Source organism: Hemitrygon akajei, chromosome 9 (assembly GCF_048418815.1).
Source record: "Hemitrygon akajei chromosome 9, sHemAka1.3, whole genome shotgun sequence".
Lineage (NCBI taxonomy): Eukaryota > Metazoa > Chordata > Chondrichthyes > Myliobatiformes > Dasyatidae > Hemitrygon > Hemitrygon akajei.
This window is the reverse complement of record NC_133132.1, coordinates 52028077-52048093: the sequence shown is the minus strand read 5'-3', so window position 1 is coordinate 52048093 and position 20017 is coordinate 52028077. Positions and strand designations below refer to the sequence as shown.

Below are 20017 nucleotides of genomic sequence, written 5' to 3'. Positions count from 1 at the left end.
TGCAGTAGCTTACATAACCAAACTCCCAACAAGGTCTTGTGATCACAAGAAGAATGACCGAGACAATCACTCGCTCTGTTTGTTAGACTGCAAACCGTCCCAGGTCCAACTTCTCCGCCATCGAGCAACCTCACTCATGAGTTAGACCTGCAGTATTTGATGTCCGTAATAATCAGCGGTGCCTTGCAATCGTAAAAACGAAGTAAAGGATGAATAATTGCACTTTTGGTTGGACCCTGAGTAGCCACTGCTACCATGTATGCCACCATCGTGCCGATCTTATCCGCACACAATGTGTCGAACCCAAAAGTTATGTCAATAGAACAATCCAGGATTGATACAGGCCCTTCAATCTAACCTGCCAACCACAGAGCCCAACAGCTACTCCCTACATTCAGGCCAAATCCTCCATTACACATCCAAGTGCTTCTTAAATTATACTATTGTACTTGCTTCAGACTCTGGTAACTGTCTCCATATACTCACCACACTATGTGTGAAAAAGTTGCCCTCAGGTCCCTTTTAAATCTTTCACTACTCCCTTTAAACATATGTCCCCTAGTTTTGGACTCCCCTTACCCTAGAGAAAAAACTGTTACCATCCATCCCATCTATGCCTCTCATAATTTTAAACATTTCTGTGAGGCCACCCGTTATTTTACTAAATTCCAAGACAAAAGACCCAGCTTGGCCAGCCTCTCCCTGTAACTCAGTCTGTTTAGTTCTGGCAACATCCTTGTAAATCTTCTCTGCACTCTTTTCAGTTGAACCCAGGTCTTTTTTATAACATGGTGGCCAAAATTGTACACGGTAGTCCAAGTGCAGCCGTACCAACAAGCCAACTGGGTCATGAGGGACCCTTTGTTTTCCATAACCTGCTGTTTGGGGCTTAGCTGGAGTAATGAGTTCAATTCTGGACACCACACTTAAGGATGGTTTTAATCGCTTTAGAATGGCTTTTATCACTTTAGAAAGAATGCAGAGGAGGTTTACTCACTGCTGCTTGACATGCAGGATTTACAGTCCTCAGCCAATTCTGTAGATTTGGTCTCCTTACCTAAGAAAAGACATACTTACCATGGAGGGATTGTAGCAAAGGTTAGCCAGACAGATTCCTGAGGTAGTGGAATTTCAGTATGAGGAAACATTTTCAGCTAGATTTGTACTTACTGATGCTTAGAAGAAAGAGAAGGGATCTCATGGATATTCAGATCATTCTGATGGAATTAAACTGACTAAGTGTTGCAAGGATATATTTCTTGCCTTGGGTTCCAGTAATAAGTTTTAGGGTGAAAGATTTAGGAGAAGGAATTTCTTCATGAAAGGGTGGTGAGCCTGTTCAAATTTACTGCCTTTGAGGGCTGTAGAGGTCATGTTGTTGAATATATTGGAGAAGTGGATAAATAAATTTCTGGATGTAGATAGGGAGAGGATGGGAATATGGTATCGATGCAGATGATCATCCATGAAGCTGTTGAATGATGGAACAGGCTCAGAGGGCCAAATAGCCTATTCCTGCTCCTGTTTCCGTACATTCCTGTGGCAGGGGTGTTGATAGATTATGAATGGCTTCAGCCAAAGGGCTCAAAGGCAAGTAATGAGGAGAGACAAATTCAAAGTGATTGGCAGAGCAACACTGATTTGGGCTCTGTTAAAGCATTGTATCTCTTGCTGGTTACCACAGTATAGTTAATATACGGAGGCATTGGAGAGGGTCTAGACTAGACTTACAAGAGTGTTCCTGGGATTAGTTGGAGAGATGGGGACTTTTTCTTCTGAAGAGGGACTGCTGAAGGAAGATCTGATTGAAATGGGAATGGACAGAGTAGATAGTGGGAAGCTGTTCCTATTGGTGGATGCTAGAGGTCACAGGTATTTACGAAAGCAGAAAATAATTACTATGAAATGAGGAAAAACTTTTCTCGTGCAACAGAATGTGAGAATCTTGAATGAACAGCGGTGGAGACAGAATCCATTGTGGCCTTCAAGGAGGAGTTGGATAAATATGTTCAAAGAAAAAATTGCAAGGTGACAAGAGGCTGGTTGATTGGTATGAAACCACTGAAACAGTCTCAGAGATCCATCCCAGAAGCAGCAGGATGAGTTACATCCTTTGTTGATAGAACCATTGTCAGATTCCATGGCTTTTCATTCAATAGTTGGGTCACTTTTTCTTTTATAATTTTACTTCAGGCATGAACAGATTACCATTGTAGTTCCTTTAAGTATTAGTCATTGCCTATCCAGCTCCTCAACTTGTTATAGACTCTTACTCCTCATATCTTCATAGTTCCCTTTGTTTAGACTCGGGACCCAAGAGATGAACTGAACTCCTTCAGTCTCAGTGAGGATTCTGTCATGTTGTGATCACTCTTCCTTAAAGCAGCAAGGTTATTAACTTACCTTTTCTTTTATATAACACCCAGTGTAGGTAGTCGTGTTACCTCTTTATCTGCTCAAAATGCTAGTCCAAAAATGGTCTCTATGTACTCCTGTCCAAACTATTTTTGCTAATTTGGATTGAATAGTCAATATATTACTAAATGCATCCAGACTACTGTCGTCCCCTTGCTACATACTTTCGAGTTTGATGCCACACTCTGTGTTACTGTGACTGTTTGGAGACCTATAGACAACTGAGAGCATCAACTTCCACCCCAGCTACTTCATATCTCCACCAAGTTGGGTGCCACATCTTCATTGTCTGAACTTATAACCTCTCCATTACATTGACTAGCATTGCTCCCATTTGCTTTTCCATTACCACTGTTGAATATACTCAGATTTTGGTTCCCATCCTTGGGTCACCCCTGTAGCCATGTCTTCATATGGCATTCATATTGCATCCTTTCACGTATTGTGAATCCATTCACCCTGTTACATGTGCCTCGACAACTGAGATTTAGCATTCTTAGATTTATTTAAGGTACGCTCGCTTGCTTTATCAAAGAGTCATCACAGGTCACTGCCAGCTCTTTACTTCCTGTCTTGGTCCTCAAAGGCAAATGAGTATACTTGGGCTTTGGTTAAAGACAGAATAGGGCTCAGGGAATTAATTCCCCAACATCCAAGAATTTAACTCTGTAGTTGCTGGGTGTGGATTGTGGAAGATCCAATGTCCATTGAGCAGGCGGCGAGTAGAAGAGAGAAAGCATCTGAACGGTTGTCATTGGTGCTTATGGTATTAAAAACCATAAAATGGCCGATAATTGTTATAAATATAATATTTAATGCAGATGAATAATGAAATCAAGTCATACTGCAAACCAACACCAGTGGAGAGAAAGCAGGTACAGGGTTCTGAGTTGGATGATCAGCCATGATCATACTGAATGGCGGTGCAGGCTCGAAGGGCCGAATGGCTTACTCCTGCACCTATCTTCTATGTTTCTATGCCTTGTCTGTTGTTTGACTCAATAGAAACAAGAGGTTAAGTTAGCCAAGTTCATACATTTTGTATCTGTCATGTTGCAATGAAGCTTCCTGCTTTTATCACACACACTTTTATATATTGTTACTAACTGCAGACTTTGTCATTCATCACTGTATGACTTGATAGGCTGGATAAGATGAGCAGTGACTTCTCATAAGGAGTCAAGTTTCATATGAACTTGACTCCTTATGAGAATGGCGCCATGGCTGCATAGTGGTTATTGTAAAGCTATTACAGCTCGGAACCTTCCGGACTTCAGAGTTCAAATTATATTTTTACACAACCTTGAGTGCAATTATTAGTGTTCGGAAGCTTTTGATTTCTAATCATTTAATTTGTTAACTTTGACCATTTTAATCATTTTCACCACAAACTGCACCATTTTTAATCAGTTTTGAATATTTTCCCCTGACGAGGATTCAATTATTCATGAGTTTCTCATTAGATTCTATAATGAATTGGAACAGGCTTTCTGAAGGCAGAGACAATGACATCATCAAGTAGTACAACCTCTCCCCTCAACTTGACAGTAGCAATGCAACCTCAGCAGCACTTCCTGTCGCCAGTCATCCTGCTAACTGTGACAGGAAATAGGTCATGCCCTAGCTCACCACCAATTGGTTTTAGTTTCATATTTTTGGCTTATGTGTTTGGCTTCTACAGTGGATACAGCCCAGTCCATCACAGGTAAAGCATTTCCGTGGAGCATTGTTGCAGGAAAGCCGCTTCCTTCATCAGGATCCCCCACCACCCAGGCCATACTCTCTTCTCACTGCTGCCATCAGGCAGAAGGTACAGGAGCCTCAGGACCCACACCACCAGGTTCAGGAACCATAAGATATAGGAGCAGACGCGGGCCATTCAGCCCATTGAGTCTGCTCCACTATTCAATCATGGGCTGATCCAGTCATCCCCACTCCCATTCTTTTCACCCCATACCCTTTGATGCCCTGGCTAATCGAGAACCTATCTATCTCTGCCTTAAATGCACCCAATGATTTGGCCTCTTCAGCCACTCGTGGCAACAAATTCCACAGATTTACCACCCTCTGACTAAAGTAATTTCTCCGCATCTCTGTTCTAAATTGGCGAGCTTCGATCCTGAAGTCGTGCCCTCTTGGCCTAGACTCCCCTACCATGGAAAATAACTTTGCCATATCTAATCTGTTCAGGCCTTTTAGTATTCGGAATGTTTCAATGAGTTCACCCCTCATTCTCCTAAACTCCAGGGAGTACAGCCCAAGAGCTACTAGACATTCCTCATACAGTAACCCATTCATTCCTGGAATCATTCTCGTGAATCTTCTCTGAACCCTCCCCAATGTCAGTATATCCTTTCTAAAATAAGGAGCCCAAAACTGCACACAGTACTCCAAGTGTGGTCTCACGAGGGCCTTACGTCAACATCACATCCCTGCTCTTATATTCTATACCTCTAGAAATGAATGCCAACATTGCATTCGCCTTCTTCACCATTGACTCAACCTGGAGGTTAACCTTTGGGTATCCTGCACAAGGACTCCCAAGTCCCTTTGCACCTCTGCATTTTGAATTCTCTCTTCATCTAAATAATAGTCTCCCTGTTTATTTCTTACACCAAAGTGCATGACCATACACTTTCCAACATTGTATTTCATTTGCCATTTCTTTGCCCATTCTTCTAAACTATCTAAGTCTTTCTGCTTCCTCAACACTACCCTCTCCTTCATCTATCTTTGTATCATTGGCAAATTTAGCCACAAATCCATTAATTCCATCGTCCAAATTATTGACGTACATCATAAAAAAAAGCGCTCCCAGCACCGACCCCTGTGGAACTCCACTGATAACCGGCAGCCAGCCAGAATAGGATCCCTTTATTCCCACTCTCTGTTTTCTGCCGATCAGCCAATGCTCCACCCATGTCAGTAACTCCCCTGTAATTCCATGGGCTTTTATCTTGCTAAGCACCTTCATGTGTGGTACCTTGTCAAAGGCCTTCTGAAGATCCAAGTACACCAGATCTACTGCATCTCCTTTGCCTACCCTGCTTATATTTTCCTCAAAAAAATGCAGTAGGTTTGTCACGCAGGATTTTCCATTCAGGAAACCATGCTGGCTTTGGCCTATCTTGTCATGTGCCTCCAGGTATTCTGTAATCTCATTCCTAATAATCGATTCCAACAACCTCCCAACCACTGATGTCAGGCTAACTGGTCTATAGTTCTCTTTCTGCTGCCTCCCACCCTTCTTAAACAGCAGAGTAACATTTGCAATTTCCCAGTCATCCGGTACAATGCCAGAATCTATCAATTTTTGAAAGATCATTGTTAATGCCTCTGCAATCTCTCCAGCTACTTCCTTCAAAACCAGAGGGTGCATTCCATCAGGCCCTGGAGATTTATCCACCCTCAGACCATTAAGCTTCCTGAGCACCTCCTCAGTCGTAATTTTCACTGCACATACTTCACCTCCTTTACACTCTTGAATGTCCGGTATACTGCAGATGTCTTCCACTGTGAAGACTGATGCAAAATATGCATTGAGTTCCTCTGCCATCTCTGCACCTCTAATTACAACATCTCCAGCATCATTTTGTATTGGTCCTCTATCTATCCTCAACTCTCTTTTACCCTTTATATACTTAAAAAACCTTTTAGTATTTTCTTTGATATTAGTCACCAGCTTCCTTTCATAATTCATCTTTTCCTTCCTAATGACCTTCTTAGTTTCCTTCTGCAAGTTTTTAGAAGTTTCCCGATCCTCTATTTTCCCACCAGCTTTAACTTCCTTGGATGCCCTCTCTTTCGCGTTTTCTTTGGCTCTGACTTCACTTGTCAGCCACAGAGGTGTCCTTCCATTCGAAAATTCCTTTTTATTTGGAATAGATCTGTTTGGCACTTCCCTCATTTTTGCAGAAACTCCAGCCATTGCTGCTCTGCTGTCCTTCCTGCTGGTGTCTCTTTCCATCAACCTTGGCCAGTTTCCCTCTCATGCCGTTGTAATTTCCCTTATTCCACTGAAATACTCGCACATTGGAATTCAGCTTCTCCCTCTCAAATTTCAAAGTGAACACAATCATACTGTGATCACTGTTCTCTAAGCGTTCCTTAACCTTAGCTCTCTTATTACCTCCGGATCGTTGCACAACACCCAATCTGGCATAGCCAATCCCCTAGTGGGCTCAACAACAAGCTGTTCTAAAAAGCCATCCCTTAGACCTGCTACAAATTCTCTCTCTTGAGGTCCACTATTGGCCTGGTTTTCCCGATCCACTTTCATGTTAAAATCCCAATAATTATCATGACATTGCCCTTCTGACAAGCCTTTTCTATCTCCTGCTGTAATTTGTAATCCACATCCCGGCTGCTGTTTGGAAGCCTGTATGCAACTGTCATTAGGGACTTTTTACCCTTGTCATTTCTTAATTCAATCCTTGGAGACTTTTAAAAAGTATAGACTTTTTGTTCCTATGTCACCCCTTTCTAATGATTTAATATTATTTCTTATACACAGGGCCACACCACCCCCTCTGCCTACTAACCTATCCTTGGACGTTCAGCTCCCAATGGATGCCACCCTTCAGCCATGTTTCAGAGATGGCCACAATGTCATACTTGCCAGTCTGTAGCAGAATTTCAAGATCGTCCATTTTATTTCTAATGTTGTGTGCATTCAAATATGAAATTTTTGGTCCAGTAATTGCTGCTTTCTGTTTTAACTGCACTATGCCTCTGTACCCTGTAACTCATCCCACTGGCTGTGGTTATTCTTCATCTCCTGCTTGTCCTTTCTACCATCTCTGCTGCACGCTCCTTTGATTTATTTCTGTTTTCCCCTTCCTCAGCCCTATCACTCCGGTTCCCATCCCCCTGCCAAATTAGATTAAACCCTCCCTAACAGCTCTATTGAACCTGCCCGCTAGGATATTGGACCCCTTTGGGTTCAGGTGTAACCTGTCCTTTTTGTACAGGTCATACTTCCCCCAGGAGAGGCCCCAGTGATTCAGGAACCCAAAGCCCTGCCCCTTGCACCAGTCTCTCAGCCACACATTAATATACCTGATCATGCTATTCTTGCGCCCATTAGCACGTGGCACAGGCAGCAATCCTGAAATTACTACCCTGGAGTTCCTGCTTTTCAGCTTCCTACCAAACTCCCTGAATTCTCTCTTCAGGACCTCCTCCCTTTTTCTACCTGTGTCATTGGTACCAATGTGTACCAAGACTTCTGGCTGTTCAGCCTCTCCCTTCAGAATACTCTGCACTCGATCCGAGACATCCCATACCCTGGCACATGGGAGGGAACAGACCATGCAGGTATCTCTATCTGGCTGACAGAAGCTCCTGTCTGTTCCCCTCACTGTGGAATCCCCTATGGAGCACTTATTACCCCTCACTCATCAGGCTGTTGAACCAAAGGGAATAACTTCACTTGCCCCATCATTGAAATGTTTCCACAACCTATGGACTCACTTTCAAGGACTTTCCATCTGATTTTCTCAATATTTATTGCTTATTTGTTTATTATTAATAGTATTTATTTCATTTTTATTTTCACGTTTTGCACAGTGGTTAAACGCCTAAGTTGGTTGGTTGGCCTTTCATTGATTCTATTATGGTCATTATTCTATTTCTTGAGTATGTCCACAAGAAAATGAATCTCATTGTATATTGTGACATGTATATACTTTGATAATAAATTTACTTTGAACTTTATGAGACTGGTTCTGACCCTCCACATGCTCCATAAAGGTGAACTCTGAGGGATCGGAGACCGGCTACATAGCAAAATGCACTGAGGATGTTACCGAGATTAAACACTACACTGAAGGGATGTAACAAATTAATTCAAAGTTCAATGTACCTTTATTATCAAAGTATGTATGCAGTATGCAACCATGAGGTTCATCTTGCAGGCAGCTGCAAAACAAAGAAACACAGCGAAGGAAAAACCCCACACAAGACCATCAAACCCCCAATGTATGATAAAGAGAACAAACAATAAAAAGTAAAGAAATAACATTAACCGCAGAGTCTTCGAGAGTGGGTCCTCAGCGCTGTGCCGGTGGTTACAGGTCACAGCTGCAGAGTCAGGTCAGCGCCGTGGCGCCTTGATGAAAAAAAGTAAACAAAACACAAGGACCGTAAACTGCAGGGTCCCCGAAAATGAGTCCTTCGCAGCTGCGGAGCACTTTCTGCGCTGAGGTGAATGGAACCCGCCCACAGGCCCGATGGCGTGGAACCCACGACTTCTGCACCTTCGACAACAGCGGTGCCTCCCTTCCTGATAGATTAAATGCTTCTATGCATGATTTGACGCAGTGAGTGATGTGGCATCGAGGAAAGCTCCCTGTACCCCTGAGGAACAGTCACCCTGTCTGGCCACAGCCGAGGTGAGGAGGGGGCTAGCCAGGGTAAACCCACGCAAAACTGCAGGCCGGACAGCGTATCTGGTCGGGTGCTGAGGGTCAGTGCATCCCGGCTAATAGAGATCTTAACAGACATCTTTAATATCTCTTCAAGACAACCCACTGTCTCTGCAGGCTTCAAGGCTGCCACCATCATTCTGGTGCCCAAGAGAGCAACGGGAACTGGCAGAAACAATTACCGCCGAGTGGCGCTTTGAGTGGCTGGTAATGAATCGTATAAAATCCCACCTTCCAGCAAGTGGGTAAACTGTCCTCATTGGGACACAGCACCTCTTTCTGTAACTGACCTTGGACGTCTTGACAGAAAGTCAGTCCGAGTTGATAGCAACATCTCAAGATGCATCACACTGAGCACTGGTGCCCCACAGGGCTGCGTGCTCAGCCTGTTGCTATTCACGCTGCTGACTCAAGACTGCACTGCCAGATCCGTCTCAAACCACGTTATTAAGTTTGCTGCTGGTTGGCCTCATCAGCAACATTGATGAGTCAGCATACAGAAAGGATGTAGGGAGTGTTGTCAAATGGTGTGAGAAGAACAATCTGAGTCCCAATATGGACAAGGCAAAAGAGATTATTGTAGTCTTTAGGTAGGCGCAAGTCAATCGCTCTCCATTGCACCTCAATGGCTCTGCCATGAAGAGGGTGAAGAGCACAAAGTCTCTTGGTGTGCACATATCGGACAATCTAACCTGGATCCACAACACTACCTCATTAGTCAAAAGGCACAGCAGCATCTATGAGGAGATTGAGGCATGCAAGGCTCCCTGCCTCCATTCTCACAACTCCCTACAGGAGCACCATCGAGAGTGTGCTGTTGGCTGCCTCATTGCATGGTACGGGATCTGCAAGGCATTGGTCCGCAAGACCCTACAGAGGATAGCAAAAACCTCTGAGAGGATGATCAGGTTTCCCACCCTGCGACATGTGACATTAATCGGGAGCGTTGTAGATGAAGAACCTGAAGTATTCTTAAGGAACTCTAGCCATCCCACCATCTCTTTGACCCACTGTCATCGGGAAGGAGGTACAGGGGCATCAGGATAAGGACTGCCAGACTGGATAAATGCTTTTTCCCTCAGGCTATGCGATTAATGTATATGCCGCCACCACCAAGGTCTTGTCATTGGGACAGTGAGTTGTGTACTGTTTACCTAAAAGAAATGGTGGAAGTTATGGTAGATGCATTTGTAATACTTTACCAAAACTCTCTGGACTGGAAGATCCTTTCAGGTTGAAAAACAGCAAATGTTATGCCACTGTTTAAAAAAAGATATAGGTAAAAGGCAGATAACTATATTCCAGTTAGTTCGATGTCTGTAGCCAGGAAAATGCTTAAAGCTATCATTTAGGAAGAAATAGCAGGACGGTTGGTTAGAAGCAGTTGGAACAAGCATGGATTCATGAGGGCAGATCCTGCTTAACAAACTTCCTGCAGTTTTTTGAGGATATAGTGGGCACAGTGGATAGAGACAAACTGGAAGATGTTGAAGGCGTTTGATAACAGTGCCACATAAAAGATTTAACCATTAAGTAAAATGCATGGATTCTAGTGTGCTCCTTGTGTTGTTAGTTGGGGAGGACCCTTGCTAATGGTTACCCCACAACATCAATTATAACGTAGTTTTGAAAGTATATTTCTGATAGAATTAGAACAGGGAAAGCGTGATAATCAAGAAAAGTCTTTAAATAGCTTTTGAAAAGGGGTTGAGAAATGACCAGGCATCATGAATTTTGTCTTAGACAAACTCAGAACACAATTGCCAAACTCAAAGGCAGTTCTATCCCACTGTAACACGCACAAAATGATAAGAGGAGCTCAGCAGGCCAGGAAAGAAGTACAGTCAAGTTTCAGGCCGAGACCCTTCAGCGGGACTGGGATCCCACTATTATCAGACTCGTAAACAGTGAACTCTTGCTCTTCTGATCTCCTGATCTGCCACATTTTACCGCTTGCTGTTATATTTGACCACCTACACTGCACTCGCTCTGAAACTGTAACATTATATTCTGCATTCGTTTTTTTCTTTTTTCCTCAATGTGTTGATTTGGCTGAAGGGCACGTAAAACCAAATCATGTCACTGTGTCCTGGAATATGTAACAATAATAAACCAATACCAGCACCTCTTGGTGAGCTGTTTCCAGGAATGATTGTCTATTTTATTTTTCAAGAATACTATTGGTTAAATAATGTTGTTCAGGTAGTCAAACCTACCACTGCTACCAAATGCCTACAAGTGTCTACAATTCCACATTTTATATTCACTGCTTGTGGCTTAAAATATTTTCTTTGCTTATGGTCACTGCTTGGGAGGGTACCAACCTTTAGATATGCTCACGCACATCTGGATCCTGTTGGAGTCAATTACCGGGAGATAAGCATGACCTGCAGCTAATGATAAGCTCTGCACCTCAATGGGCTTTAAGGTAGTCGAGCAACTCGATTAATTTTAAAAGGAATTAGTCTAGGCCAGGGGTTCCCAACCTGAAGTCCACAGACCCCTTATTTAATGGTATTGGTCCATGGCATAAAAAGATTGGAAACCCCTGGTCTGGAAGGTGCCCCAAGAATTACTGACATTGCTCTATATTGATCAATGAGACCTGGTAGAAGTCTATAAAATTTCGAGAGGCAAATATAAGACAAGTCATAATCCTTTTTTTTTACCGGGGCAGAAACGTCGAATACTAGAGGACGTGCATTTAATGTAAGAGGATACAAGTTCAACGGAGATGTGTGGATCATATTTTGTATGGAGAGATTGGTGGGTGCTGGGAATGCACTGTCAGCTGGTGGTGGTGGTGGAGCAGATATGGCAGTGACATTTAAGAGGCTTTTAGGCAGACATATAAATATGAAGGAAATAGATCACGTCCAGGCTGATGAGGTCTAGTTTTAACTGGCATTGTGGGCGGAGGGGCCTTTTTTTGTGCTGTGCAGTTCTATCTTCTAGAAAGTGGCACAATGAGAGATCAGGAGCCAAAAAGGCAAATTAACTGTTCCACGTAGATGTGGGGAAGAAACGTTCTGATGTCTAAAGCATTAGTTCATTAGAGGAGTAAACCCGAGTGTATCAACAAATAGCAAACTGGTGATACTCGAAAGATAAGTACCATGAAAATCAGTTACTGAAGACACGAGATTGCAAATGCTGGAATCTAGAGCAAATAATAAATTGCTGGAGGAGCTCTACACACAGAGCAGCTTTTATGTGTGTTGGGGGGTTGGTGCTGGGGGAAGAAGAGAAATCACCAATGAAGTGATGATTCCTCAATGTTTCAGGTCAAAGCTCTGCACCAGGACTGAAAGTGGACGGGGAAGTTGGCCAGTAGAAAGAGGGGAGGGCTGAAACAGGGCCTAGTCGCAGCTCACAGAATGTCACTGTCTTCATGTGGATGAAAATGATTTGAGTATCTTTGTGCTTTTCTTTTCCAAACTACCATTTTTAGCATCGGGAGACGTGCTGTTACGTTCCTACCTGAGTAATCAGCCTGTAGAGGAATCACAGATTGCCATGCTAGCATGTTTCTTGGTCTATCATTCAGTGCCAACACACCAACAAATCACGTCTACGGGGATTGAAGGTAAGGACATAATTTGTTCTTAGTCTGATCTGGATCTGGATGCACTGTCTAAAACTAGATTAAGTAGGGGCAATCATCAGGAAATTGGGTTAATACCTGAAGGGGAACTCCCATTGAGGAGTGAGTGAGGATTTGTTAGGTAGGTTTTCCAATAATCTGACAGAGGAATGCTGGGACAAATACTCTCTGCTGGTGATGTTCTGATTTCTAGATCCGTTTGCCAATTGAAAAATGCATAAAGACACATTGAAGAACTATTTTGAAATCATGAAATTATACTAAAAATAAAGCTGGAAAATTTTAAAAAAGAACAGTTTGCAATTCTGTTTTGAATCATGAGAGGTTTTTTAAACTTTTGAAATCCTGAAGAGTTTAGAGGGACTGCCTAAACATTGAAATGGTCTCTTGAGGGGCTGTTAGGAGGATTTTCAAGGGCGTATATTTTATGATGATTGGTGGAATGACCAGGAGTAACATGGGGAAATCTTTTCAACAAAGCAAGTGATTGACTGCATAATAGGTACAGGTAAAATAGCTGCCTTCAAAAGTGATGGAATATGGGGAAAACAAGAACATCTAGATTTTCCTTTGAACGCTCAAGGAGCTAGATGCTACCTTTTGTGCCATTCTGCCCTGTGATTTTAGGAACTGTGGAATAGACAAGGAAGCTCCCACACTGAGAGATCCTACATAGAGCACTCATGGCTACTTTCAACTTGCTGCACATTTATTCCTATTACGCATCAGGATACCACAAACTCCCAATGCGGTCTGCAACTCATTAACTTGTTCTTTTATGACAGTTACCAAGGGAATAATGTTAGCTGGGTGCTGGAAGAATTCCACGCTCTTTCCGAAAGATCCTCCAGAATCTTATATCTCAAGGGATGGAGCTTTAATTAAAGATCTCATTATGAGGGGGAAGTCCACACATCTTACTGCATTTGTTTTCAAATTATGCTGACTACTTTGTGGTGATTTGAAATTACTGTAGGCCTTTTCACTCTCACGCTGCATTTTTGTTTAACCTTTTAGGTACTTCAAGTTTTTCAGAACTCCTGCTGAAATTCAGCCAGCTACGTTTACCCGTGCAGGCGCTGTTGCGGTTAGCTCTAGTGATTCTCGGTAATCCGCAGGCAATGCTAGTTTGATTTCCACTGATCCTCATCAACAGCTCGAAAACCAGTAGGACTGCTAATGGAATCTCTTCAGTCTGGTAATGGAGTTGATTGTTCTCAAACTAAAGCACATGATCAGACTCTGCCACGTTACTGTGTATTAACATCAAGTCATAGGTGTGTATCTGTTGACTAAACATGGATTGTCTGTGAATAAAGACGTCTACTTTTGCATTTGCTTGTGCTGTTTTCCCTTATTGCAAAATTTGCTTGGTTAACCTCTGGAAAGGACAGATTGAAAAATATCCCAGCTGGTCCCATGAGGCAGTCATGGTTAGGCAATGAACCTTGCTGTTTCAGTGCTGTACAACTTTATGATTTCCTGCAACCAGGTATCCATGCAGGTTTCTTGGAGATGCTAAAGAAAAGAGAACTGATTCGGAGGTTATGGTATTCAGAAGATGGTTAGGCAAACAGGTCTGGAAAACTTCTTCAAAGTTCAAAACAAATTTATTACCAAAGTACATGTATGTCACCATATACAACCCTGAGATCCATACTCTTGTGGGCATATTCAATAAATCTGTAGCAACTACTCGAACAAATCAACACCACTTAGAGACTAGGCACGGCAGGAGTGGGTGTTAATCCTTGTTGGTGCGCCTTCCATAGATTCCAATGATAATAATGTTCAAAGTTGACGAAATGAATTTGTTCCTTCCTAGAGAAACAATCTTGAAGTTATAAAGCTAATGAAACTAAAACTAGTGAAATTAAGTGAAGTTAAATGTAAACAGTTAAACAAAATTAAACAGTTAACAAAAAGATATCACCTACCGACCTACTTCCTGGTTCAAACATGAACACGTAATTAAAATTCTTCACTTCTACCACGCCCCCACCCATGTGACTAAATACCATAATAAACATAATAAACATGCAACACAATACAATACAGATAGAAAACAGATGCGTGGCTCCTACAAAATCTATAGAATGATAACCATAACAGAATCAATGAAAGACCGTCCAGCTTGGGTGTTCAGCCACAGTGCAGAAGACAACAATCTGCAAATACAAAACAAAAGAAATAATAATAATGAATAAATAAGCAATAAAGATTGAGAACATGAGATGAAGAGTCCTTGAAAGCGAGTCCATTGGTTGTAGGAAACTTTCAATGATTGGGCAAGTGAAGTTATCCCCTTTGGTTCAAGAGCCTGTTGGTTGAGGGGTGGTAACTATTCCCAAACCTGGTGGTGTGAGACTTTAGGTTCTTGTCTCAAAAGAATCGAAGAGTTTGGCATAGATACGGGGAGCGTGCACAGTTTTTCGTAAGGAAAGGGAACTAAATGCTAGAGTGTATAGATTTAAGGTAAGAGGGGAAAGATTTAAAAACAAGCTGAAGAGCCACTTGTCATGAGAATTTGCATACAGTATATGGAACGAGCTGCCACAGAAAGTAGCTGAAGCAGATACCAAAACAACAAGAGACATGACAAGGAAAGGGTTAGATGGCAATGGGCCAAACACTGGCAAATAGTGCAAGCTTAGCTGGGCATGGATGTGTTGGTTCAAACGGCCTGTTTCCATGCTTTATTACTTTATAACTAAGTTCCCCTTGAACAAGAAAATGGAAAAACACTGGAAGTGCATACTAAATAACCCATGTTACCTTTGAATGTAGCAAGAGCACTCGTGGTTAGAAACTCACTTGGATGCATATTGATTAATTTGCCACCTTCCGCCTTCTCAGGACACCCCCTAACAGTTCTACAACCAGTGAAGCATCAATGGGAATGTAGTCACTGTTGCATAGTGGCCAATCTATGTAGGTCAATCCTTCACAGAAATGTACTAGTGATACTAACTCTTCAATAGTTCCATTTAATAGCAGAGAATGTATACAAAATACTACCTGAAATTCTTGGTCTTCACCGAAATCCATGGAAACAGGAGTACCCCGAAGAATGAATGACATTAAAACATTAGAACCCCAAAGCCCCCTTCTCCCTCCTCCCTCGGACAAGAAAGAGCAAAGCATCAACCCTCCCCCACTTACTTCAGCAAAAAAGCACCAGCACCCACCAAGCAAGCAATAGCAAACCCCCCCCCCCCCAAAAGAGACCACGATCTGCAGTACGGAAAAATTAATTTCCAATTTGACGTGCCACAGGCTCTCTCCCAACAAAAACGGACGACTCGCTGTTTTCCGAGCTCTCCGACTCGCGAATCGGCAGCAAGCTCCCCACCAGCAACAGAAGAAAGAGAGAGGGCATGGTTCACTGAGTACAGTATGCGAGATAAATACTTGCCAAAATATATTCGTATCTCCCCTAGTGATCTTCAGAGTAGTACCGTGCAATCTGCAAAGTCCAGCTGAGACATCTGAGTTTCACATCTCATCAAAGAAAGTGAATGCAGCAGCATGACACTCCCTGCCGATTGTCGTCAACCGGCCTGGGGCTAATTTCACATGCCGGATTTGCCTGTTTGGATCTTAGGTGCCAGTTATGGCTTAAAAGCAGAGCATTTGATACCTGGCTTGAAAAGTTATGATTTGAAGTTCCAGTCCTCAGATCTGAGCACATGTCCAAGTGGGCACTGACGGTGAAGAAGTGCCAAGAGGAGCAGCCGTTCAGCTTAATTGGTTAAGAGTATAAAACTTTGGCTAGGCTGCACTTGGAATACTGTGAGTATTTTTGGTTGTCCCATCACAGGAAGGATGCTGGAATCTTTGGAGAGGTTTAAAAGGAATTTATCAGGATGCAGCCTGGATTAGAGGATTAGAAGGAAGTTGCTGAGTTTATTGTTATATGCGCTATGTATACACAGGTGCAGTCAAAAATGTACTTACCGCATTATCACAGGCCCATAGCATTGGAGCATTAGCTATAAGGAAAGGTTGGACAAACTTGGATTGCATTCTCGGGAGCATGAGAGGCCGAGGGGAGACCTGACCCAAGTTTCTGAACCAGAATCTTTTTCGCAAGGTGGAAATGTCAAATTCTAGAGGGTTTAGCTTTAAGGTGGGGGGGGGGGGGATGCTTAAGGGTATGTGCACGGTAGGTTTTTTCACACAGAGTGAAAGGTGCCAGGAATGCATTGCCAGGGGTGGTGATTAAATGAGGTTTCAGATAAACAGATGAATGTGCGGAGAGTGGAGGAGCGTGGGTCATGCGCAGAGAGAAGGGGATATATTGTTTGGCACCGTGCTCAGGACAGCCAATATGGGACATAGGGTCTATTCCTCCACTATACTAATCTACATTTGTCAAGCCAAGACTCCTCCTAGTTGGATGTAGAAAATTCCCCAAAGATTATTTCAGGAAATACCTTTCTTCTCTTCCCTCCTCTGATCATTAGTGATGTATAAATAGAATGTCCCAAGCACAATAACACATTGGTTTTGAAAGCTTGTCTTGTTGAAATTGACTGTCACCATTTAATTTCACTACACTGGCTAAACAAAAGGCAGCCAAACAAGTTGTCTCTGTGCATGTGTGCAGAACCATCGCTGGAGGCACAAGAGGCTACTGATGCTGGAATCTGGAGCGACAGACGATCTGCTGTGGCTATCGGAGAGATGAGTATGTTGAAGCCATGCATCAGGACTTAAACCACCGGGTGTGGTTTGCAGGTTGGTGGGGGTAGGTGCTAGTGCTCATCCAATCAGAGAGGGGAGGAAATTGAAAAGAAGCATATTACATTCACATGATGGTGCAGAATGCAATAGTTGCAATTCAAAAAGGCATAGATGTTCTTATCAGATTGAGGCTAAATAGGAACATGTGCATTGCAGAATGATGGATATTCAAGATGCAAATAATTGGCATTTACCAGATTAGCAGTCACGAACTTCTGGCCAATCATGACAGTTGATCTTTATAAATTAATCTGTCTCCAAATAAAATAAAATTTGAAGAAAACACTATAAATCATTGAGTACTTTACTATTGCAGCATTGTCATTGAGTCAAATCATGGGGCACTCTTCCCAAAAATATCATGGGGCCATTATCAGCCCCTGGGCTGCAGCGATTCATGAAGGCTGACCGTCTTTCAGGTCAGCTGATGTATAGTCATCGACATGAAGCATCCACTGATGCTACCTAATCTACTGCACATTTCATGCATTTTCTGATTTTATACCCACTCAGTCGAAATCAGAATGCAAAGCCCAATCCATTTTGGCTTCCAGTGATATTTTGTCCAAATTTACTATAATTTTATCTTTAATATGGCTTTATGTGACTACAGCTATGATGGACATGAAACTCACTGATCTGTACTTCCCTGGGTTTATTCACCGCTTGGCATAATTGTCTTCAAAGCACATCCATACCAGAACGGAGCATTGGAGATGATTAGGTGCAGATATTGCATTCTCTTGTCAGAACAAATGGATCAAAATTGTAAGAAGGTAACATCAAAGATCCCCATTATCTGGGCCATACCATCTTTTTACAGCTACCATCAGGCAGGAAGTACAGAAGTCTGAAGTTCCTCACCACCAGGTTCAAGAACAGCTACATGACTTAAATTATTCAATTCATGAACCAACCGGAAAAATCCTGATCACTACAGTTTAGCCAGCACTATGATCTCTTTCATCACTGCACTGAAAAAGATATTTTTGTTCAAATTGTGTTCTTGTAAAAAAAATTGTATATAATTTATGTTTAATTTACATTGCTCTTGTGAATATTCTTATATGGTGCTATCTGTCCTTGATACAGCTGCAAGCAAGTTTTTCAATGCACCTGTACTTGTGTGACAATATCCGTGACCATGACTTTGATAGGATATTCAGAACAACCGAAGGTAAGAAACCATGTCATGACCCTGCCTTTAATTTGACTGTCTTGACCTTTACAAGGAAACAGACTATATTGATTTTAATTTTAGAGGAAGTTAGGTAAGGAAGTATTATTCATTGAAACAGATAGTATGCCACATAATATACTGATCATAAATGGGTTCTGCAAGGAATGGGTTTGATCGTCCAAAGGTCCATTTCTTGCTGTGACTTTCTCTTTGTTAATGTTCATTGTCAGTGAGCTACTGCAAACATTCACAAAGTGACTTGAGCTGGGCGTACTTGATCATTTTGGGGCAGTGTTTGTGCCCTATTCAGAGCTCAATGGAGTTATTTATGACAACCTTATCTAAAGTTCTTCTGCAGGAAACTGAATGGACCTTCAGTGCCTTTTGGTTAAGGTTTACATTGCCTGATCACCACATTTGAAAGATAGAGTCATATGTCAAGCATAATGCAGTTCCAATCGTATATCAGTATCTCTTTTATAAATTATATGCAAATTAATGATTATGAATGAATAGTTTTGTTATTTCGTACACTCAAACACTAACAAATTACAGAGGCAAATATGGGAGGGAAGAAGGTTTTGCATTGTAGTGCAGTTATTAGAGTGATGTCAAGAAATAGAAACATACAGGCCCTTCAGCCCACAATGCTGTGCTGAATATGTACTTTAGAATAGAAATATGAGAATCAATTTCCGCTAAACTTAAGAGCTAAAAGCAGGAGCAGACATAGCTCTTTCCATATAATAAAGGATGAAGGGTAAGCCTTTTGAAACTACAAATTTTTCTCCATCTGCCACAGTGGGAGTCAGACTCATGGATTCGTGGTCCGGAAGCCAGCTGCTAGTCCAGTAACTTAGTGACCACAGTACCGTGCCCCTTTACTCAACAATGAAGATCAAGGCTGATCCTGTGCTTTGAGCAATCTCCAATACTTTGACTCTTTTAGTGTCCAGATACACTTAACCACAGAGCACATACAGATCTTATAGGCAGAGAGTTCCAGGGATACACAACCTAGAACATAGGGGATAAATTCTCCTGGAGGCAGAGCTGGGTGTCATAAAATGAAAAGAAAGTCCCAAAGATTTGTATTGAAGGGACAGGCAGGAAGGCATGGGCGGTGGTATGGCTCTGTAGGTAAGAGAGGGAATTACACCTTTAGAAAGTGGAGACATAGGGTCAGAGAATGCTGAATCTTTGCGGGTGGAGTTAGGAAACTGTAAAGTAAAAAATAACAATATGGGAATAATAGGCCTCCAAATAGTAGCCAAGATGTGGGGTTGAGATTGCAAAGGGAGTTGGAAAGGGCATGTAATAAGGGTAATGTCACAATTGTAATGGGGGACTTCAATATGCAAGGGGATTGGGACAATCAGATTGATGTCGGATTGCAAGAGAGGGAATTTGTTGAATGCCTACAAGATGGCTTTTTTGAGCAGCTTGTACTTGAGCCTACTTGGGGAAAGACTATCTTAGATTGGGTGTTGTGTAATAACCCAATCACAGTAGGGAGCTTAACGTAAAGGAACCCTTAGGAGAACAGTGATCATAATATGATTGAATTCATACTGCAATTTGAGAGGGAGAAGCATAACTCGCATGTATCTGTATCAGAAGGGAATAATGGGAATTACAGAGGCACGA

General features: G+C 42.3%; 1 protein-coding gene across 2 annotated transcripts in view; it reads left to right on the top strand.

The window, feature by feature from the left end:
- The window catches only part of anapc1 (anaphase promoting complex subunit 1), a 231177-nt gene extending 217399 nt beyond the window's left edge, over positions 1 to 13778 (top strand). For both annotated transcript variants that reach the window (XM_073055963.1, XM_073055962.1), the window contains 2 exons: positions 12292 to 12426; positions 13462 to 13778. In XM_073055963.1, coding sequence (XP_072912064.1) covers positions 12292 to 12426; positions 13462 to 13577 — 251 coding nt within the window. In that variant the 3' untranslated portion in view covers positions 13578 to 13778. The remainder of the gene's footprint in view (positions 1 to 12291; positions 12427 to 13461) is intronic.
- The last annotated feature ends 6239 nt before the right edge of the window (positions 13779 to 20017 follow it).